General features: G+C 42.3%; 1 protein-coding gene across 1 annotated transcript; it reads right to left on the bottom strand.

Annotated features, from left to right (window-relative positions):
- Positions 1-5,314: 5,314 nt before the first annotated feature.
- Positions 5,315-17,611, bottom strand: ndfip2 (Nedd4 family interacting protein 2). The gene is made up of 8 exons (XM_027019897.2): positions 17,352-17,611; positions 13,988-14,159; positions 11,991-12,121; positions 10,194-10,281; positions 9,205-9,329; positions 8,923-8,989; positions 7,023-7,128; positions 5,315-6,466 (listed from the first exon to the last, which is right to left on the bottom strand). Exons 1-7 carry the CDS (start codon positions 17,379-17,381, stop codon positions 7,025-7,027), a joined length of 717 nt encoding a protein of 238 aa, XP_026875698.1. The 5' UTR covers positions 17,382-17,611; the 3' UTR covers positions 5,315-6,466; positions 7,023-7,024.
- Positions 17,612-24,786: the final 7,175 nt, after the last annotated feature.

Raw genomic sequence — 24,786 nt, forward strand, 5'->3', positions numbered from 1 at the left:
GACCTGTAACAGTTTACTGTCTCACTACGAGCTGCACTGCCATCTCTGTTGTTTTAGGCATTATATGCAAATGGAAGGCTAACCGCTACTTTCTGCAAGGGAAGGTTTGCATGGTGTACCACCCTATACAAAAGGCCTTCACCGGCATTACGGAAACCACCAGCCCAGAGGCCGTCTGCCAGTACTCCACATGGAGAAGTATTTGCGTGTGTGTATGTGAACACCTCACCTGGTTATGTGTAAGTGCATTGTGTCCTGGACCACGGAAAACAGGCTGGGTCCAACCTCCAGGAACTACTGTCTGTATGACCTGTCTATCCAGACAAAAATATTCCCCTAATCTAGGGTTAGTGAAGGTCATATACAGAAGGTATTTACTAACCCTATAATAATTACACAAGCCATATGCCACACTTATCAATTAAAAAGGTGGTATAAAACACCCATGTACATTTCATACTAAAATTATCTTAACATATATGGCACTAACATCTTAACATATATGGCACTAAAAGCATATTCATATAGTATTGGTTCTGTATGTGTCAAATACGAAGTGCAGTTGTGCAAGATGTCAGATAAGTTCATTTGTCAGATAAGTTTACCGCACTTTCATACATAGTTACAATTCCAAGTGATTTTAACAGGTGTGACAGGATGAGTCTTAAGCAGGATGCGGGGACAAGGGATGTTGAGACAAACGTTTTATTTAACACCAAACACCTACATTTAGCACACATGCATTACATCAAACACCAACAAACCTATGATGACACACGAGACATATATATACACACTTGACAATTACACACAAGGATCAGGTGGGTGACACGAGAGGGCGTGACACTACAGACTAACGAACACACACACACCCACACACACACCACACACACACACACACACACACACACACACACACACACACACACACACACACACACACACACAAACACACAAACACAGACACACACACACACATTTGTCTAGCATGTCTGAAGCTCCTGGTTCCTACACTCTAGACAGTTATTCAGGAAAACCTGGACACTTCACATATTTAGTTACTAGCAGAGCATCACTCAGAAGCCTGATGATCACCCTACACCTACCACTTCGGCGAGAGAGCCACCAAACCGACACTGGAAAGCTTCCATCAGCTCGCGGTCACCCTCGTCGCCTATATGTGCTGCATACTTAACCAAGCGTGCCACAGCTGATCAACAACTCACATGCAACGTTCTGCGTCTGCGCACAAGAAAAGAAATTAAAATGAAACCGCTGCTTCCTGAAGGTGCAGGCTTCTTCTAACGAGTATACTGCATTTTGAGTGATTCCCACCCCTTCTTGAACTCCTTCTTTCCATAAACCTGCAAACAGTAACAACAATGATGACAAATGGTTCTGTTCGCTAGATAGCACAGCAAAATTACATTCCATGTGGCCAAATATGTTAGCCGGGCAATCAGAAACCTCACAGCCAATTGCTGACGTTGATTCAACACGAAATATCAGCCACAATCGCATTGCCAAGGATCAGCTAAAGGCAACAGTATTGGAGCACGCCACACTGAGGACGGGAGACAGCCGGGCACCAACGCCCTCCAGTGACCCCACAGTCGGGTCTGTCTCTCCCTAGCCTAATCCTAACCCTTATTCTAGGCCTGACGTCCTGAAGGGAACTCGCAGTGCAGAGATCTCCACCTGTTGTCGCTCACCTCCTTGTGTAGGACACTCTGTTCTCATGTTCTATCTACAGACTCATGGCCTGTTGCCTGTTACATGCTGCAAGGTTTTTCTCTTCAGAGACTGTTGACCTCTTGACCCTTGTCATGCATATATGGATGTCTGGCTCACCAAAGGGCAAAGACTAAGGTCTGAGAGATTACTGTTTCTCTACAATCTTCAGCTCTGCAAATCTCTGATAAGCTTTAGAAGAAAAAAAAAAAAAAAACATGTTGGGAATAGAATCCAGTTGAGGGAGAAGAGGGGACACATACAGATGTCCCACACTGTCCCATACTGCAATTGCACATATACATGTCCTGCACTGGAAGGGGCCTTTATAGATGTCCCACACTGTCCCATACTGTAAGGAACCCATATAGATGTCTTGCACTGGAAGGGACACATATATATGTCCCGCACTGTCCTGCAATGTAAGGGGCCTTAAAAGATGTCCCATACTGTCCCATGCTGTTAGGGACCCATATAGATGTCCCACACTGTTCCGTACTGTAAGGAACCCATATAGATGTCTTGCACTGGAAGGGACACATATATATGTCCCACACTGTCCTGCAATGTAAGGGGCCTTAATAGATGTCCCATACTGTCCCATGCTGTTAGGGACCCATATAGATGTCCCACACTGTTCCGTACTGCAATTGCCCATATACATATCCTGCACTGTCCTGCACTCGAAGGGGTCTTTATAGATGCCCTGCACTATCCCTTACTGAAAGGGACCCATATACATGTTCTGCACTGTCCTGCATTGGGCTGCCCAGAGCCACTAGCAGCTAATATGCTGGCTAAACCTGGTCTGATATCTATAGCACGTTTACCTGTCTGATATCTTTAGCGCGTTTACCTGGTCTGATACCTATAGTGCGTTTACCTGATGTGATATCTAAAGTGCGTTTACCTGGTGCGATAGTTATAGTGCGTTTATCTGATGTGATAGCTATAGTGCGTTTACCTGGTGTGATCTCTGTAGAGCATTTACCTGGCTGCACTCTAAGGATTCTGCCAGTTGCTTTCTGAGTAGCTACCTGAACTTCTTCATATATATATACTGTTATGCATCATTCTGTAGTGGTCTGATATGAATCAACATTTGGTTCTGGTGAAGTTAAGCTTTAGCAAACAGTTGCACACAGAAAGGTCAAATAAGCCTTTCAGAGCAACATATATCCGTGGCACTATAAAAGGTTTGTGAAGTCCATGGTATTTCATCATTAAACGTAACTCAAGAAATTTGCCCAAAGTACTTAATAATATGCAACAGAGACATCACTGCTTGTTTGCCTTCTATACGTCACACCAAAATAGCAGGTTTGTGATTGGCCGTTTTGCGCGTCAGTCAAATTTTCTTTTGCTGCAGTAGCAGGCAGTTCTTGGCCACGTTAAGAGGCAAAAGGCTCTAGACTTTAACTAGAGAGACAGGCACGGTGAGACTAGGGGGCTGATGGCAGCTTTCAAGTGTCGGAGGTAAATATGCAGGCTGGTGATAAAGACACTGTGTGTTTCATGGGGTGTTTACATAATGTCAGCACACTACGAGTGCGTTTGGTGAGAACCAGATACACTTCCTTATCACAGCAGCTACAGACACTAAGCTACCCACTGTACACCTGCTCAAACACTTGATACGAGATGGTGAAATTACACTGCAACACAGCTATTTGCACTTGAATTGTGAATTTATGTGCAAATATGTGTTTGTCCAATAAAAAACTGCAGCTTGACAAGAACCTCAGAAGCATGTCTCTGATTAAGACAGGCAGGATGGTGTGTCCATCATGCAGTGTGGGTGGGACATGGAATGAACGTCTGAAGACGTTTGCAAATCCCTGATCTTGGGATGCATTCCATTCCACCAGGTCCCTAAACTGCGCCCTTGGATTACCCACGGATTACCCATGGATTACCCATGTTACCCATGTTAATCCCACGAGCAGGGTCGAGGTAACAGCGTTCGACAGACCCCTTCATTGGGTGTGGCTAGAAAGGTCAGCACACAAAATGCTGGGTAATTAGACAGTTTCTTTGTTCACTAATGTGGTTACCCAACTACTAAACTCTGTGTAAGTTTGACCTGATATTTTCCATCAAAAGAATATCTGATGTTGGCTGAACAGCTTTCCATGGCCAATGTTTACTTCAGGATAGCTAATATTAACTAACTAGACAAGAGGCAACAAGCCAAATTCATTGTCCAGCTGATCTGGCAACTATTCTGAACAGGTTGCTTCCGCATAAGTTTTCAGCAATTTATTTTTTATGAAACGCTAACAGCACTCACAAATGAGTGAACTCTAACAAGTTCATTTGCTGCTCTCCGATAATCAGCCAGGCTGCAGGCTCAACAGAACGGAGTATCTTCATGAGCTGTCGTGCAAGCTTCCTGCATAGCGATAAACCATTATACGCTACTGCCTGCCAAACTGGACGCTCCCTTCAAACTTTCAGGGAACTAACAGGGTGATTAAAGTACATTTACAGACCTCATGGAGTGTACAGGGAATCTACATAGTTCATGTTCCCTTCTCCCCATACATCTGATTCAACTCCCCAGTTCATTAATATTTACAGCATTTAGCTGACACTTTTATCCAAAGGAACTTACAATTATGACTGAGTACAACTTGAGGGTTAAGTGCCTTGCTCAGGGGCCCAACAGCAGCAACTTGGCAGTGGTGGGGCTTCAACCTTCCGATGACAAGTCAAGTACTTTATCCACTGAGCTGCCCATACCATTAAAAAGCCCCTTATGATTTTTCATGACTGTTGTGGCTAGATTACCACAGAAGTATCCATTCAGAGATGCCTATCCAAACATAAAATGGACAAACCAACCTAAAAACTGACAAGGCTAAGTGAATGTCATTGTCTACTTTCACTTTGTTATTCTTGAATTGGATTGAATGTTGGATTAAAAACTATAGACCAAAACAATTTATGTGAGTTTTAAACCAAGGTCATATGGATTCATCTGGTGCAATGAGATGAAAGAAGGTGAACTGCAAGACTATATTTATAAATAACTATTCCAATACCACCCTAACAAACCTTTGTTTTTATCACTACTGGACCAAGAGTTATTGAATGAACATATCAAATAAACATGCTAATTAGCTTAGTGCCTGATTATGTCTCCATGTACAAATTACATTTGAGATCAAGATCAAATGGACAAACATTAAACAGGGTTATATTTTTAACATTTACTTTTCAGTGTATAATCTATTGAAATACATGTCACAGAAGTGTTAAAATATAAATGATGAGAATGGGACACTGGGACTGCCCAGTATCTTAAATCTGGGGCAAATGGGAAGGTGGCGCAAGAGCCCACGAAGGGAATTAAGAGAAGGGGAGGACTGGTGACAGGAAAATGTGGAAAAGAGGAGAGAATAGACAGAATAAAAAGGAGAGGAGGGGAAGAATAGAGAGAATAAAGAGGACAGGAGAATTGGGGAGCACCTGACAAGCCAGAAGGTGTGTTGCTTAGCCGCTGCTTGGCTCTTTGCTCTCAAAAGATAGATAGCTAGCGTCATCGGATGGGACATCAAAAACCAGGCCACGGACTCCAGCGAAACCTTCCCTGTGCTCAATTGGAACTTTATTGGCATTTGCAAGACAAGAGGATTAAACACACAGCACACAACTCTCTTTGGGGAAACCACACATTACCCCAAATTGCAAAGAAAAAATAGGCTTTTCGTTTTACGAACATTTAATAATAATTGCTTTTTAGCCTCTCAGGCTTTATTGGTGTCATTATTATTGTTATTATTATTATTATTATTATTATTATCATCATCATCATCATTATGACTATTTTAATCACAGCAGCCAAATGAACCATGCACTTCCATTATGGAACATGTGATATTGCTGAACAGGCTGCTATGTTATCGATTAGATAAGCAGTCAGACGGTTCACAGTATGACCAAACTCGCACAAGTTCATCACGACCGACCACCAGATCATCATAGATAAAAAAACTAAAATAAAAAATAAACAAATCAGCAAAACAGAAACAAAAGTGATTCAGAATTTCACTTCCAGTCTGACATGTTAAAGCTACCTAACTTTTAACCAGTAAGATTAAACTAGCGACTAGCAAACCTATGGAGAAAACACGAGAAAATTCTTAGCAAATGTGCAAAACATTTATCTTACATTGGCATAAGTTTGACCATTCATCTTAAATAATCAAATCATGAGTCAAAGTCTTAATACTGCAACGCAATGCAACTTGCCAAGGTCCTGGATCTGTCGAGCATGTCCAGTGATTGCTCAGTTTAGGATGAGCCACCACTGTCTTATTTAAAAACTGAATTGCATAGGACAGTCTTGGCTATATACTTCTGTTCATTTGTTTTTTTTTTACGCCTATCCTTTTTAAAGATCCATATAATAAATTATTTTTCTTATGCACATGCAGTTAATAGAACATTCTTCAAAATAAGTCCTCTGCCCTGACTCAATTATCCCCCCCCCCCCCCCCCCCCCCACCAGATAATCAAATTATAAATAAAATGGCTGTGTGTAAATTAAAAAGGGGGAGTACATTTGTGAAGGTGAAATGTTAACTTGGTGAAGAGCCACACGTATGGGCCGTTTGGCAAAGCGGACACGCCCGCCCTCCTCCACCTCCCCCAACGCCGAGATGCAGCTCATCTGACAGCCTGCTGATCGTTAGGAAATTTCACATGAGAGGAATGTCTGTCCAAGCAAATCCTAGACAGAGGCGAAAAAAGAAGGAGTGTGTGATTTAGAGAGAGAACAAGTATGTGAGAGAAAGACTGTGATGGAGAACAAGTGTGTGAGAGAACAAATGAAAGAATAGAGAAAATGGCAGTTTTACACTGTGCACTGCGGGAATCCTTTCAATCAGAGGAGAAAAACGAGACAACATGAAGGAGGAAGTTATTTAGCAGAGTGCGTGTTCTGCCTGTCTCAGACACCAGGACTTAAAATCTGGACAAACGATGCTTTACAATGCTTTTAACAGCAAGGGGCCCTAATGCCTCTCCCCTAATCGCTAATCCCCAACACATTCACCAAACATAGGATCCCTGCCCATATTTCTGTCTTTTCTCAATGAAATATCTCCTCTTTCACCTTTAAATGTCTTACAGTCCAACAACTGGGGCGTATGTGTGTGTGTCTATAGTCTCACGTCCAACAGAAGCAGCATGTAGTCTGTATGGGTGTGTGTGTGTGTATTCACCTCTAATAGAGAAAGAAGTGTGAGTAGTATGTAGTGTGTGTGTGTGAGAGAGAGTGTACTCACCTCTAATAGAGGAAGAAAAAGCGTGTTCTGTGTGTAGCTGCCATGCTCTCAGACATGTTCCGCACCTTCAGGTAGTTCACAAACCCTCTGAAGAACAGCAGCAGACCTGTATGCACAGCACACAGTAAACTGAGTAACAACTTGAGTAACTGAGGGTTAAGGGTCTTGCACAGGGGCCCAACAGTGGCAACATGGCAGTGGTTAGCCTTAGCCTGTATTACCATTAGCCAAGATTAGGTTTAGCATATATCATTAACCAACATTAGATTTAAAAAAGTATTACCATTTGCCAACTTTAGCATTAGCCTATATTACCATTAACCAAGATCAGCATTAGCACATATTACCATCAGCCCATGTTACCAGTAGACCACATCAACATTAGCTCACATCAGACTCCGAACCAAATTTTCTTTAGTCCACATTAGTACATCAGTGCAGCTCACTGTGTGATATGGTCTTTAACCCACATTAGTACATCGGTCCAGATCAGAATGTGATATGGTCTTTAGTCCACATTAGTACAGAGATTCAGCTCAGTGTTTGCTACTTCAACCCTTAAGATGTTCCTTCAATACTAAATCAAACCATAACCCGAAGCCAGTCACTGGCTTTTTGGTTGAGGAAACAGAGCAGTAATGGCTTCCCTGGTAATATCTGTTATACAGTCTTTCTGTGACTGTCACTTGCTGTAGTACAGTAGTAGTCTTTGATGTTTTTGCAGTTCAAATCTTTATTGCCATGGTCTCCTCAGCTGTGCTACACTGTCCAGTTGTCTGTAGCAGTGTTTCCGACTGCTGAATGTTGACCTCAATGCATAGTAACACGAAGCGAAGAGCTTTATAACATTACAGTTTGTCCTTAATAATAATAAAACTGACAATGCAGCATGTAAGAACAGAAGGTCAAAAACCGTTAAGAAGGTGTAGCATACACAAGTGACTAGCAGATGGCAGCAGAGGGCTGCCAGCACAAGCCACATATTTAACACAAACCAGGCCAGGCTGATGGTGTGGGCCCTGGTCTCTGTGTAGTGAAGATGACTATCGGGTCATTAGTGTTAATATACAGTGCAGTGAAAAAGTATTTGCCTTTGTGTGAATTCTACCTTTTATATATTTATCCATCAGATTTCTACATTATGCCACATGTATATCTCCTTACATACCTCTACTATTAAATCTCTATACATCAGGCCAACATTAGATCTCTATACCTTAGGCTAGCAGCCAGCAGCAGTGTTTTACATACGTTCTATGAGTCTGAGAGCACCGTTTTACATACGGTCTGAGAGCACCGTTTTACATACGGTCTGAGAGCACCGTTTTACATACGGTCTGAGAGCACCGTTTTACATACGGTCTGAGAGCACCGTTTTACATACGGTCTGAGTCTGAGAGCACCGTTTTACATACGGTCTGAGTCTGAGAGCACCGTTTTACATACGGTCTGAGTCTGAGAGCACCGTTTTACATACGGTCTGAGTCTGAGAGCACCGTTTTACATACGGTCTGAGTCTGAGAGCACCGTTTTACATACAGTCGGTGAGTCTGAGAGCACTGTTTTACATACGGTCTATGAGTCTGAGAGCACTGTTTTACATACGGTCCGAGTCTGAGAGCACTGTTTTACATACGGTCCGAGTCTGAGAGCACTGTTTTACATACGGTCTGAGAGCACTGTTTTACATACGGTCTGAGTCTGAGAGCACTGTTTTACATACGGTCTGAGTCTGAGAGCACTGTTTTACATACGGTCTGAGTCTGAGAGCACTGTTTTACATACGGTCTGAGTCTGAGAGCACTGTTTCACATACGGAAGCATGGAGAGGCATCCTACAGTTTGCGTAAGACATCTTTGAAGTCTTTAATCAAAGATAAAAGACCCTGCATTCACTTACCAAGAACCAGGAATATCCACCAGAGCCAGTACTGCCCATTGAAGTATCCAGTAAAATACTCTGAAAACTGAAAGACAAACACAGAGTGAGACGGTGCTCTGCAGCAGCGGCTCACAGCTCTGGTTCTGTACAGCTGTGCATTTTCCCAGCTCTAAAAACACTGAAAGAATGAATTATGCATTTTCCAGTTCAGACTTCATTCATCTTCACGGATCTCTTCCTGTGTGTGTGTGTGTGTGTGTGTGTGTGTGTGTGTGTGTGACTGTGTGTGCAAAGCCTCACCCTCACAATGAGGATCCACTTGATTAGGGACAAGCCAAAGCCACAAATGGCTCCATATCGTCCCGCAATGGTGTTAGTCAGACAGAAGGACAGACAGAAGCCAATCCAGTTGAACAAGAAGGCCACTGGGGTAAAACACAATAATCTGGCATCAGCTACTGTTCTCAGATCAGACCCACACCAACCCAGATGCTCTCTCAGATCAGACCCCCACCAACCCAGACGCTCACTCAGATCAGACCCACATTAACCCAGACACTCACTCAGATCAGACCCACATTATCCCAGGTGGTCTCTCAAATCAGACCCATAATAACCCCACCCCAACCTAAGCCTCACTAACCCAGCTCAGACTGACAATAACTCAGGGGTACTGGCACTGCATGGTATAAATGCCTATATGTGTATTTAGGCATCTTCTTACATTTATAAGTCTAAAAAAGGAAACTAAAACCATTTGCAACACATTCAGTTCCCAAAATGAAGAGATCTAAAGTATGAGTTTGCAGGGAGCAGAGGGGCCAGATCAGTGCGAGCATCTAAACTCCCAACCAGGATCAGATGAAATATTCAGTCTATAGGTGCACATACAAATTCAGTACTGCACTCTTAGCAGTCAGTCGGTCTCCTTTGGTTCATATGGTACAGAAATGTTTACAGGTCTTCTAAAGGTCCACACCTGGTGGACAAAGTGTGAAACGCACCCCAGCTGCATACATATTCACCAAAAGGGCTTCTGAAATCTAAACATCATCCACTCTACTGCAGCAGAGCCTAGAGAGGACAGGATGGTCACCTGGGCATTACATTACACATACATTCATGCAGGAACAGTACATCACCACCAGGGGGAGATCAAACATACGTTATCCTACCAAAAACTCACTCACCACAGATAAAATCAACCCTTCCACCACATGCACACCCGCACTCACCCGTGCATGCACAAACAAACACACACACACACACACACACACTCTTGGACTCACTGAAGAAGGCCAGCAAGAAGATGCCATCATTTCCAACCCTCATCTGATCACCGTCACTGAAATCATTCCGCAGTGGAAAGTCATCTTCCTGTTAATCCATCCATAGAGAGAGAGAGAGAGAGAGAGAGAGAGAGAGAGAGAGAGAGAGAGAGAGAGAGAGAGAGAGAGAGAGAGAGAGAGAGATACAGTCAGAGATAGAGGTAGACAGTCAGGAATATATATGAATGAGAGAGAGAACACAATGCAGTTAGAGAAAGAAAGATAAAATCTTAGGAAACTGTCCCCACCAAGATGGGCTAACATATCAGAAGATAATCTGGTCTTTACTAACATGGCCCAGTGCAGTTATGGAACATTCTTTGGGTGGATTGCGTCTAATTGCATGGCCCAAGTACAGTTTTAGCGTTGTGTCTAATAAATATGCTCTGGGTAAGACCACCTGCCACAATGCTGTGAACGTTGTATAATACAAGCTGGGCAATTGCAGTTAATTACACGAGTTAAAAACACGAACTTTTTTTTTTTTTTTTAAGCATATTACAAGAAATAAGCATGCATTATCCATGTTTTTTTCTTAAATGACAATAAAATACATTTTCCTTTGGCTTTTTTCTACTTAAAGACCATTTTAAAAAGCCAAATGCATAATAATCCTATCAAAACTGTTCACCAGTTCTTGTGTTACAATATTCATAAATTCACACGGAAATCCTTTCAGTGCTGGCGACACGCAGGTACCGTGCAGCTGTCTTCAACGTTCTTTTCAACCAAGCATAACGGAAGGAAGGTGATGGCGTTATGGTTACACGGAATCCTCTCTCTTTCACATCGCGGGCCTAACCACCACAAACGCATTGTTTTCGCTTGTATAAAACTACAAAAATTGTTATACAATATCACTTTCAGTCAGCAGACGCACGGTGAGCGCAGTACGTCCCTTTTTATCATGAATAGCTGTTCGCTTTTGTTGTTTGTCTAAATATAAAGCGCTGCTTTAGTTTTGGATGTGCTGCCGAGAATTGTGAAACCACTGTAGAATACTGAACCATGAGTCATGGGAATTATTAGCAGTCTGATAATCACCACTCTGTATTCATGGAGACCATAATCTCTCGGTGTGGGACAAAAGACAGACTTCAAAAAGTCTGCGCTCTTTCTGAGAACTGAAGCTAACTAGAACTGCCTGGCTGGTTAAAGACTAATCAGGAGAGAGTGAGAGAGAGAGTGCACACTAGAGAAGGACAGCACGCCTGCCACGGTTTTAAACGACGCTGTGCTTCACTAAACACATCAAAGCATTTCATTATTATGGTTGTGCTATAATCTCTAGCAGTAGTCCAACCACTGTCAGGACCCTGCAGCCAGTCCACCTTCACATTTGACAGTGCGTTTGTCAGCCTTTCACATAGTGGAAACAACAGCGCCACTCAGTGGCCAGTGCTGTTCTGATTATTATTGTTATTATTATTATTGTTATTATTATTATTATTAAATTATTGTTTTTAAAGGGTTTCTGTGACAAAGCTAAGCCTAGCTAAATTACTATTACAGATCATTAAAAAGATTAAAAAAATAAATAAAACCAAACGTTACCAATTTAAATGTTCATGGACAGACTCTGGCAGATGTTTACAGGTTTCTGAAAGTTCTCTATATCAAAAGATGCAGTTCCACTGCAGAAATGCTTGAAAATATAAGAGCACCATTTCAGATCTGCATTTCCCCTGAGGATGCCTGTATGCATCCATGCATGTGTGTGTGGACGCCTGTGCATGCCCCTCTGTGTGTGTGTCTTACACGTGGCATAGTGTCCACGGCAGAAGCTGCCATCTCTGCAGCTTTGGCCTTTTCCACTTCATCATAGGTGGGGAGTGATGTAGCCACACTGTAGGGAGGAGGCACAGGGAAGTCCTCTGGGAAGAGGTGCTCTGCACACACACACACACACACACACACACACACACACACACACACACACACACACACAAACACACACAAACAAACACAAACAACACAAACAACACAACAACACAAACACACACAACACACACAAACACACACACACACACACACACACACACACACACACACACACACACACACACACACACCTCAGTGAGACAACACTTTCCAGCTGTGCAGAAAACAACCAGCATCTGATTTCTGCTGCCAGGGTACTCAAGGCCCTTTTTCGAGTGTCCCCTACCCCTTGCTTTTGAGTGTCACCTTGCCGCTCGGAACAGAGTAGAACAAGGGCAGTGGTTGGAATCTCTCGTGCGTGGGCGGTATGTCTGCATCCTATTGCAATTGTCTACAGCGGCAACTGTTGCCTGCAGTTCACAACTTCAATTTCACGTGTCAATCGATCACCAAATTAAAAAAATAACAGCTTCATTTAGAGTCCTATAAGAGCTCTGTAGGCACCCCAGCCTGTCTGCTTCGACAGGTTTTTAGCAGCAGTAAGTTCCTCAACCTTTCTGCTAAATTTCAGTTACAAATGAGGCATTACATGCCTTCGAAAAGATGGCAATCCAACATGAAAATATGTGAAACTACAGGCTGAATGCAGACATCACCTGTGATGTTTTGAGAATGTGTCTAAGGCAGTGATCTTCTTTCTGTACATCAGTGGGTTGAGGTTTCAAGTTATAAACACACTGATGAAGGCCTGAGGGTTGAAACGCTCATGCCTTGTTAACTGTCCTGAGGCGAGTAATATATGAGTACTGCATAATCTAATAATATATGTGTGCTGCATAATCTAATAATATGAGTGCTGTCAGACCACCTCCATTTTTTTTTCTCCATGCATCCAGCACATGAAAAGTATTTCTTAAAAGAGAGAGTAGTTTGTTTTATTCCATTCTTCTAAAATGCAGGATTTGACACGCACATTTCAGCAATAACAACATAACATTTGCTAGCTAGCTGAACCAGCTCCACTTTCAAGACAAGCTCTTTGCTAATTTTACATAATCACACAGGGCAAAAGTAAACTGACAGAATCCATGGAGCAGGGGTTAAACATACCGAGGACCTTCAAGTCATAAACATGACATTTTCAGGGTAAACCAGGGTACAGTCTAGTGGTCGACCAATACATTGGCAAGTTGATAACATTAATGTTAGTTTTCACAATCCTGTCAACATGAGCCAAAAAGTTAGCCAACAAGCCATCTCCTGTTAGCAAATGTAGCCAACAGTAACTAACGTTGGGTATCTTATCAACTGCTTTGTAACGACGGCTGAAGGCAGCCACCCTACCTGGGACTCGAACCCAGATCTGACAGGAGGGAAACAGACCAAAGAGCCAACTCCCAAAGAGCCCTGTAAGGTAGCTAGCTAGATTAGCTGGTTAGAGGCTTGCTAACATTATTCACATTTACTCCTTAAATGACCGGAATCAATCTAATTATGTTACTAAGAGTGACCAAATTACCAAATAAGGCAAAAAGGTGGCAGAAGGTGTTAGCAGAGGTCAAGAAGCAAAAAGAAGGAAGGTCTTCATTTAAAAGAATACACCAGCACTTTTCTTCTATCTACAGTGTGTGTGGGGACAGCGGTCAGACAGGCAGCGTTTTCACTGCATTTCACATCCCTACATTTAGAAAGAACCTGGTTACTCAAAATACCCTTCAGTGGAGGGCTATGTTCAGGTTTTAAGATCGACCACTGCCCTTTCAACATGAAAAACCCTGGAGTATTCCTTTTAAACTGGAGTATTGCTTTAAACAGCAGTAACCAATATCAGTACCAAGGGCTGAAAGACAATCGTTCTGCTACAAACTGCACACCTTGGGCAGCTGTAGCTCCTAATGGAACGCTGGTATAGGGAGGGGGTGGAGCCTCAGCATTTGTTGACACAGCAACAGGGTTACCAGAGGCAACCACAGAGGCGGTAGCCCGGGTAGAGGTGGACGGCTCTCCATCAGAGGCTGTTTCACATGGGTCGTCCTCGTTGTGCAACTAAAGAGAACGAGAAAAGGAAAAGATGAAGGGGTCAGGTAGAGTTCAACAGGAATGAAAACCATCACCAGTGCCAACCACCAAAACTCATACTAAGCTGTTAATTAACTACACCGTGAAAAAGATTATTTAAATTTCAAGTACAGGAGAATAGCACTGTGGAATGAAGTTAGAAACACCAACTAATTTCTGATCTTTTCAAACTCAGCTGCAGAATATGATGAGTGATGCTTTTCATAAACTGGAAAACTAAACAATTATCTAACCGGTGACACTAAATCCATTAAAGCATTAGGCACCTCTGTTGAAAGTCTGCTATATAGTAATGATAATGCCAGCCATGAAGGTGATGACACTCTTATCAATAACGCCGGTTTTTGCCATCACCTTCAGCAACTGGCCAATGTAGCTGGTTCATTTAGAATTGCACCTTACAGTGATTTCCCCCATTTTCAAAAATGTCTTCCTTCCAAATTAAAGGTTTTACTTCATTTTATATACTATTTTTATTCCTTTTTTAAGTATAAAATATATATATTTTTTAATGTATTGTGTCAGTTGACATATTGAGAGTGTACCACTAATTTCTTAAGGGTTGCAAATCCTAGAAGCTGTATGTAAATAATATTTAATATTATATATTTTAAGATCTACAGTTTTTTACAAGAAATAAACTATGCAATGCAAAACCATGCCACTGAAGTAACAACACAACAACTGCTTAATACTTGACCAAAACATTAATAAATAAAACCCATGAATGCAAGAAAATTGGGTGTATTAATACCACCAAGCAGCAGTGGCAGAAACCAAGGGCTGGAAAAGACACAGCAAAAGAGGAACAGAGAAATCTAGGTTGGCACTGGAATAAAGTCGACTTTCCTTTGACGAGCCTTCACTCAAGAGTTCTGCTCTGATGCCCTGTGCTTTGTCTGGCTACCACACGACACTCTCCAAAGTCCACCAGCACCTCACAAACACAGAAGTTCACGCTGTGTTTATCAAAGTTTATTTGTCACATACATGGTCATACACAGTATAACTGGCAGCGAAATGCCTTTGGTGACTACTCTGCCCATAAGCCAAGGAGAGATACAGAAAAATATATAGATCGGGGTAATGTGAGGTTAAACTGGAATAGATCCTAAAATGTATTTAGAAATGTGCTAATGGTGCCATTGTCTCTGAGAGGTATAATCAAAACCGTGATTATTTCAGTCTGCTAAAATAGTAAATGTGTCAGCAAATGTCAGGTGAAATGTTATGGAATTCAAATGCTATGCCAATGCAACATTACTGAAAAGAGCCTCATTGCTCAGACCAAATATCTATGGCCTTACCTTGCTCGTTTTATCTATGGAATAAGATAACTGCATTTTTGTTTTTTAATTCTTCTTCTTGGAAAAATCCCTGTTGACTAATAACTTGCAAAGTTTGTTGTGCAAATATTATTTCTCTTGCATATTTATGCACCTACCTGAACTGAAAGGAAAACAATACAAACCTGTAACCAACAAGAAAGTCTGAGCTGTAAGCTACACCCACTGCTTTAGGCTACCAAAATATAGGCTGAGCCTGCTTAGGAAAAACAAAAAGACTTTCCTAAACCAGCAGGCATGCCCAATGCACGGTGCTGACCAGCATTGATTTCAGACACAAACTCCTGTTAAAAATAGCCAAGCCACTATTTCACAACACCCTGCACAAAAGAGGTCTAACTGGGGTATCAATGTGGTGCAGCTGTGATTCAGTGCTGTGCTCAGGGTTGAAGAGTCCCTATGCAGTTCACTGGTATTTATAATAATGAGACCAAACCATCTTCAGGCCATACAAAAGCTGGGGCAGAGTTATAAAACACCAAGGAATGTAAAACCACAGTAATGTAAAATGGAAAGCTCCTCTCCATGATGACACATCCAGAGAGCCCTACTTTGCAGTCGTTGCATAGCAACAGCCCACCAGAAATATAATTGACTAAGGGTTCGTCAGATTCGTAGAGATATACAGTACAAACTGTGTCAGAGGAGTCCAAACACGAAAGACTGACTGTACAAGTCTGAAGATTCAAAATAAAATATCAAAGGGAAAAAAAAGAATAATAATATGTTGTACTTATATAGCACTTTTCAAGGACCTAAATATGCTTACAAATAGTCAGTAAAAAGACATTATAGACATATAAGACAACATGTTCAGTACATAACATTTACAAATATGTCAAAAAACAGTGTCATTATTGTAATATGTCTTTATTCAGCTGGACTGATTAGGCTGTGTCCAGGGTCAATCCTCTGAGTATGCCTTGATTTAATATCAAAAACTAAAACAAAACAAAAATGTGTGAATCATATCATTTTACCACTATATATCACTCTATTAGATGATGTGGTTGTAACCATTATTTATTTAAACGACCATGTCAGCCAACATTAACATCACCTAGCAAGCCAGTTAGAAGCCCCATTAGTTAGTGTAAGTGGCCCTGGTGTTGTCACTTCCTCACTTTAACGCTTATGAATTTCTTCTGAATTTTGTGACACACATTTTCTAGGAGAGGAAAGAGGTAAAGTTCAGCTCCACACCCAGCCAACTCATCCATCTTCCGTTAACATGTCCACGCTAGCTGGGGTAGCTAGGGTATCTGGGGTAGTAGTTGGGGTAACTACACAGCCATCTCATCCATCTTCCGTTAACATGTCCACGCTAGCTGGGGTAGCTAGGGTATCTGGGGTAGTAGTTGGGGTAACTACACAGCCATCTCATCCATCTTCTGTTAACATGTCCACGCTAGCTTATCTTAGCTTAGCCATTTCTGCTAACAGGTTAGCTAGCCAATGTTTTAGGTAAACACGATAAACACGTCGGTATTCACAGGAACCGGAGCGTAATATCGGCTCAGTTTAATTGATTTATATCGCATCTGTTTAATGTATTTTAATCGTGACGACAGTTTGATTGATTTTAATCGTGACAACAGTCGTTTTAATCTTGTTCGGTTCTCACGGCTTTAAACAAGGACGTGCGAGCTAACGCGGAAGTGTCTGTCTGTGTGTGTGCCAGCAGCAGGCGTCGATAACGTCCAGTTTATGTCCGAGCTTCAGCTAATTCTTGTTTATATTTATATTATTTTTTAAATGTCGGCTTTTAAACTCCGCTGACCAACTCCAGCGTCCCCACAGCCGGCTCACTCACCACTTGGTAGCGACTCCCCGCCGGGTCCATCTCCGTCTTCGCAGCTGGCCGAGCCGCTCCAAACCTTTTAATAACTGCTGTGTCCCTTTGGCAGTGGATATTCAGAGAGCTAAAAGCATATGCTTGCTGTAAACAAAGAAGATGTATATATTTTCTCCATCTACACAAAAACCCAGCATTAATGTTATTTCCCCCTAGCTACACGGAACAGACGCGGTCGGGTGGACAGAAAACGAGTGGGGTGTAATCTCTCTGACGCACCCATTACGCACCACCAGGAGGAGAAACCAGTGGAGATAAAACTAAATATTAATAATGCTGACGATTATGATGATGATGATAACAATAATGACAATATTAATAACAATAAAAAACAAAATACTCTTACCGCTTTATTAGATACACCTGTCTTGTAGTTACACCCTCTCAATCCATTAGATGATGATAACAATAACAATAATGGTAATATTAATAACAATAAAAAACAAAATACACTTACCGCTTTATTAGATACACCTGCCTTGTAGTTACACCCTCTCAATCCATTAGATGCAAAAACTTGCCAATACTGCTGTGTGTGATGAATTTGGTCACCTCTATATCCACAACTTCAATACTGCTGTGTCTGATGCATTTGGTCACCTCTATATATGATGCATTTGGTCACCTCTATATCCACAAGTTCAACACTGCTGTGTCCGATGCATTTGGTCACCTCTATAACCACAACTTCAACACTGCTGTGTCCGATGCATTTGGTCACCTCTATAACCACAACTTCAACACTGCTGTGTCCGATGCATTTGGTCACCTCTATAACCACAACTTCAACACTGCTGTGTCCGATGCATTTGGTCACCTCTATATCCACAAGTTCAACACTGCTATGTCTTATGCATTTGATCAGCTGTATATGGAATGGGAGGCCCGCAATGCCAGCAGGCTGCCACAAGAGGGAGGCCACGAGCTGGGATTTAATTAGGGCAATATGAAATTCTAGAAACTTCACAACGCAACTTCTAGACTAGCACCGAAGCAACTATTAGGACATTGTTCCAACATCTGAAAGTGTCTACTGCTATCCCTAGAGATTGACAAGGTACAGCACAAATGCTACCACAATGAGGCGCCAGGACAACAGGTCACAGGAAAGATCTCTTCATCATCATCATCATCATCATCCCCACACCCTGAAATTGGGAACCAAGACCCAATAAGTCCATGAACCAAGACCAAATGAAAGCCAGGTGCTAACTAATACTGATGCTAATGATGGATAAATCAAAGGCATTCACCCTCACCCAAGTTGTTCAGCCAGAGAAGGGATGCTGTAAGTGGTGTGAGTGCAAATAGACATGCTACATCCAGGCAAAGCTGGCAGCCATAGGCGTAATTTACACTGGGGACATGTCCCCACCACTTACTGAAAGTGTACTCTGAAATAATTATTGTTTCTTCTACAAGCTGCCTTTGCTTCAGTATGTTTAGTCAAAAAAAGGATACGTATTATGTTCCTAATGAGAGAAACACAAAGAGTCTGTGCTTAAATTTTGTCACACAGCATAGTAAATTCAGCACATCTGACATATTTTGAAATGAAACGAATTCTGTTTTAATCAAAATAAACAGAAAACTGTTGTACTGCAAACATATTTTAAAGCATATTGCTGATACTTCCTGTACTGTTTTTGAACTGTATTTACTAAAGGGAATACACATTTTAGGGGCAGCTGAAATGAAAACACCCCGTCCACATTCTTGCTCCCAGTACTGTTCAAAACAAAGTTACAGCCATGCTAACAGCAAACCCTTCCAGACCGGAGCTACCCCTGCTCACTCACTCAACCATAAACCGGACATGCTCAGGTATAGTAAGACTGCATGGTATGAGGTGAGTGAATGCTGCCTATTACTCTTCACGATTACACAATTACAATTTTTCCACCAACCGGAGCCGTTGCTGGATCCCAGGGACTAGAAAACCTTCCAAACATCATCTGCATTTCAACTGTATTGAGAGCTTAGGGAAATGTATATCGATTTTTATCATGAATATCATATGAATATATGAATATTTGCATATATGTATTTTTATATCAATATATTTTATATCAATATTTTTATCATAAATATCATAACTTATTTGGCGGTTTATCTATGCAGTGTAATTTTTAATTTTTTTTTAATTTTTATGTTATGAATGTGTACAGTTATTCAGTGGCAACTAATATTTATTGGCAGAGGAAATACTGACAGATTAAATTAAATACAGGAAAATCCAAAAAAAATAAAAAATTCCCAAATGAGAGCAAGACCCTTTGGCTGCTTTTATCACAGGTCCCAGACCAGAAGGCATACGGGGCAGGAAAGGCACCGATGCTGGTGGACAGTTTTTTGTAGTGGAAAATCACAAAATGGTGCATCAGACCTAGGACAACTTGTAGCGTACCCGATCACCATGTAGTGTACCAGTGTTGTGTCCATTCAACAGCACCCAGGAAGCCTAGATGTTAAACACATTAGGTAAGATTGCAGGCACTATCTGTGAATTCATATTCTGTTTGGTTTTGAGTTAGCTAGGACAAGTGTTTATTTTCTTTTCACTTAAGCTCAGGAACTAGGAGTTGATTTTATTTATTTTTCTTTCATCATTGGCCATTCATCAAGCCTGGCTATCCCTCTATTGTATAGTGTAATTACTGACTGGTGACTAGGGACTTGTTTGTTACTGTTCAATGTGATTGTTTTCTATAATCATCTGTACCAATTCACCCTGTGGATTTTGGGGACATGTCCCTACCATTTTGTGAAATGGCTCATTTAGTCCCCACCACTTTCTAAGAGTGTACACTGAAAGTATCTGCCTTTGTTTATTCAATAATAATCTGAATAATAACATGCTGGTTTTAGTCAATAAAGCAAAATGTACCATGTTCCTACTGACAGAATCAGAAAAGCATCGACACGTTCACATATGACAAAGCCATGTGAAGTGTTTGTGGCTTCTTCCTGGTTGTGCTGGTAAAAGATTTGAAGTATTGAATACCAATGGCAAAACAGTCACACCTGATGGTTGTTCATATGAAAAAAGCAGTAATGCTGTTTAGGTATTAAAGTTCTTCAATAATCTGTTTAAAATAATTGTTTCCTTTTTCTATGTGAAAATGTAACAATACATTTTTACAAACTATACTGGGAGGAAATAGGTTAAGTCTGAAATATTTGAATGTTTCTTCCCCCTTTTTCCTACATATTTCCACATACTTTCCCCACCATCATAAGAGTTGAAAAGATAAGGGACACAAAGCTGAAGCAGTGACATTACAAAATGAAGCAATCACACAAGCGGTGCCGGGAGCAGACAGCATCCACATTTGCAGCAGGCCGCAATAGAGTTTGCTTGAAATGAACTCCAGTCTACCAGTTGCAGGAGGCTCAGAGATAATGTTCTACTTTCACACTTGACCAAATGTACCAAACTCACAGATCAAGTGGATCTGGCTCTGAAAAAAAACAACCATTAGGGTGAAAATGCCCTCAAAGGGAAGAGGACTGAGTGGCTACTGAACTGAAGACAACACCCAGCATTCTGCATTCTTGTCCCCTGCACTTTTCTAAGCCAGAGTATGCCCATGAATACACCTGGTTGTGTGTGTGTGTGTGTGTGTGTGTGTGCGTGTGTGTGTGCGTGTGTGTGTGAGTAATTGCGTTCACTCCAGACAAAGACTCCAGACAAAGAGTTGAATTTTATCAAGATATTTCCATTGCAACAAGGGAGAGTTCACGTACAAATGAAGCATATGACTCATGCAGGAGATACAGTTGTTTAGGTTGCATCAAAAAAGGTAGTCTATAATTTATGCATTCCCACGGGTAAATCTAGCACACCCACGAAAGGTTTGTGAGTCATGCACAAACTATAGGCCACTCTGCTTCCACATTACTAGTGCCGTAATAAAACAACAGTGAAAACACAGCCGTGCAACAGGGCTTGTATTATCAGCAGAGTTTTTCTCTGTTGTCTTCTCATGGCGTTTCTCTTAAATAGGAGCAGTGAACTAAAATAGCAGTCTGTGCTTTTATTATTTGATGGTCGTTGAGTGTTGATTGTTATTCCTGTCTTATGTACGTATCTGTATTTGCAGTTTATATAGTGTTATCATATTTTGTTTTACGTTGATCGAATGATCAGACATGCCTGGCCAAATCATGATACTGGTTCTGCTGTTGTATTTTGAAGCAGAAAAAGACCTTTGTTCTGCCTACAGACATACATGAACATAAATGAGGGGCCTGTTAGAACTATTCTGCATAGGCTGGGAACATTAGAGAAAGGTTATTTTATTTGTGTACTGGTTAGCCCATGTCCCATCAAGCCCTGACACCAGTGTGCCGTGTGGTGCAACAGGGCTCCTATTGGCTATCCATGGCATGTTCATATTGACGAAACTGGCTTGGCAGCAGGAGCTATTGATGGATGCCATGCATACATCAAGCCCTCAAAATTGAATAAAGACTATTTTAACTACAAGCAGTTTTATTCGATTCAAATGTGGGCGATTTGTGATTCTACTGAACATTTCCTTAACATTTTGGTGGCTTGTCATGGTCCATTCACAGCAGTCATGTTCTCACAAACAGTCCGTCCAGTAAGAATCATCATTCCCTACAAGCAGCCTCTTTGAGGGAAGCGTGGAGGAATGGTTCACTTATTGCCACTTGTGTGCTCGATGTTGATGCTGATGTTTCTGTTCCCCCACCAGATGCTGCACGCTGAACTATGTGGCCACCAACTATGGGCGTGTCTGTATTGCCACGCCCTCTCGTGCCATTCACCTGATCCTTCTTGTGTATAATTGTCATGCGTGTATATAAGTCTTTGTGTCTTATCGTTGAGGTTGTCGGTATTTGAAACCATAGCCTGCATACTACGTCTAAGTGTTAAGTGTATGAATAAATGTCTGTTTCAACGTGCCTTGTCCCCGCATCCTGCTTAAGCCTCTGAACGTTACAGAAACCCTGACCGACCAAGGATGCCTGAGAAAGGCAAAAAGAAGAAGGGAAGTAAACGCCCTCCCACAGCCCGTTAACCCTGTGTTCTTGGACACCCTCCTGACTCCAGGTGCATGTCCATATGCGGAAGCAGGGGAGTCGTACGGAACCATGTCTGGCGACCGGGACTGGTATAATGATTTTCAGTCCTCAGAATTGGACTCCGTGGATTCCTACTATCCTGCGGAGAGACCTTCCCTCATCCTGGCTTCACTCCAGGGATCCACAAGGAGGGAGGAACCCACTGAATGATTTTGGGGGGTGTATGGTCTGGGGTCAGGCTCTGCGGAATCCTATGGAGACCAGCCGGACTATGAGAACCGGCGCTCAGAGGTGGACTCCACTGGGTCCTACAACCCCTGCCTGGATGATTATGGGGTCTATGCTGATTATGGAGAGAAAGGGGAGTGTAGCGACATTAGTCTGCGGTCGGACATGGGGTCTGATCGTGAGCAGGACACTCCAATGGAGGTGGAAGAGGACTCTCATCGGGATCTTCCCTCCCACAGCGACGCTAAAGGCCCCGAGAACGATGCGCTCCCAACACCAAAGGCTCCGCCCTGGGCACGCCACCCCACAGCGCATGCATCCACGACTAAGTCTCGTGAAGGTACAAAGGCAGTGGCGCCAGTGCCTACACCGGAACCCGGCAACGCAGCTGGTATGTTTCCCGACGCGCATGCGCCAAAACCAGGACAGCCGCCGCTACCCCAGCTAGCGAAAGACAATCCCCCCCAGGCAAGTCGGCCTCCAACCCAGCTGACAACTGGGGGACTGGCTGTGGTTCATTTCCCCTACTCTGGACTGTTTAATATGTGTGGTGTTATTCATGTGTCTGTGCCCATGCCCGTTAGTGTGTGCGTCCCCGTGTCTGTCGTCGTCCTGGTCCCTGTCCTTCCCCTGCTGTCCTGCTCGCGCTGGCCCGTGGCAGGTCATCCAGTCCTTTTACCTCGCCGTTTGCCGTTGGTCTCAGGGCTGCAGCCCAATAGGCAGGCAGAACTCACCTGCAGGAAAGAGGCAAACACCCTGGACAAGGTGGTCGATCACAACATCCTCTTCGACTGCCTCCTGGAGAAACACCTCTCACTTCATGTCAGCCACATTAAAGTCAAAACTCCAGAAAGCAAGTTGTTTGCTAGCTGCATACATTAACAAAGATGTGGATGAGTCACTTATTTATCAGTAAGTCACTGGGAAATGTTCATTTATCTAGAAATGTCAGTATTTCTAAATTCCCAGCAATGTCCTGCTCCTTTATCAAGTATTATTATTACATCTGGTTGATAATATGATGCTTGCATTTAAGTAATGTTAAAAACATTACAAGATAATATGTGATCATGTCATTTTTCTGTCATGCTAGCATAACACGGGTTTTTTCTCATGTACACGAGTCATTTCCATACAGTGTAACGTTGCTCACCCAAGTCTTCACGTTTTATAGTAACAGAAAACAAATATCAAAAGGTTGCCGGTTCAAGCCCCGCCATTGCCAAGTTGCCACTGTTGGGCCCTCGAGCAAGGCCCTTAACCCACAATTGCTTGAATAGTACTCACAACTGTAAGCTGCTTTGGATAAAAGCATCAGCTAAATACCATAAACATAAAAAGTAATAAGAGAATTGTAATAAATAATGTAATAAATGTAATAAAGCCATATTGCCTGACTTAATGATTTGTTAACACAGACCTAGAGAGGGGCGCGTCGAGTGTAGCCAATCCTTATTGGTCTGTCAGGATTTTCAGAAACGGAGACTCGGGACAGAGTGACCAATCAGGTCCATGGCGCCAACACCGTGTAGCCAATCGTCGCGAGTGGAATTCCTCCTTCTGTCCAATGGCGGGAATGTTGAGCGAATGTTTGGTGACCGGGGGGGGGGTCACTGGCGCACAAACGTCCGAACGCCGAGCCCGCGAAGTTTAAGTTAGTCCGCGAGACCAACGGCCAAATACTGCGTATGGATTCACTCTGAGACGCGACATCTCTAGACCTAATTATTCTTCTAGATGCAGTCAGCTAACGTACCGTGTTGTCATTCCGAGTTAAGACAAGCACAGCGTTCTCGCCAGAAGTAATTTTATCCGCTATTTATTATGCATTTGTTTGGTAACTAGTTACGTGTAGAATTCTTGGAACTAAGCTGGCTAGCAAACGTGACTGTGTATTGACGACTGTTTTGTAAGATAAAGCTAAACCATTAATATAGCTAATATAATAATATACAATGTATGTTAACTTAGATTCTCGCCGGTTGTATGTTGTATGCTGGACCTACTCCAGTATCAACAGCTGGCAGGTTAACTAGTTAACCTAGGTTAACTAGCTACAGTTTGCTGTAGGTACTGGTAAACATTAATGTACCACAATGCTGTTATCCAGCTA

Source organism: Electrophorus electricus, chromosome 16 (assembly GCF_013358815.1).
Source record: "Electrophorus electricus isolate fEleEle1 chromosome 16, fEleEle1.pri, whole genome shotgun sequence".
NCBI lineage: Eukaryota > Metazoa > Chordata > Actinopteri > Gymnotiformes > Gymnotidae > Electrophorus > Electrophorus electricus.

Coding starts and splice junctions, on each gene's coding strand:
- ndfip2 (XM_027019897.2), bottom strand. CDS start 17,381: ATGGACCCGGCGGGGAGTCGCTACCAAGTG. Junction 9,330..10,193: donor CTTCTTGCTGGCCTTCTTCA/GTGAGTCCAAGA, acceptor GTTTTACCCCAG/TGGCCTTCTTGTTCAACTGG. Junction 8,990..9,204: donor AGTGGATCCTCATTGTGAGG/GTGAGGCTTTGC, acceptor TTTGTCTTTCAG/TTTTCAGAGTATTTTACTGG.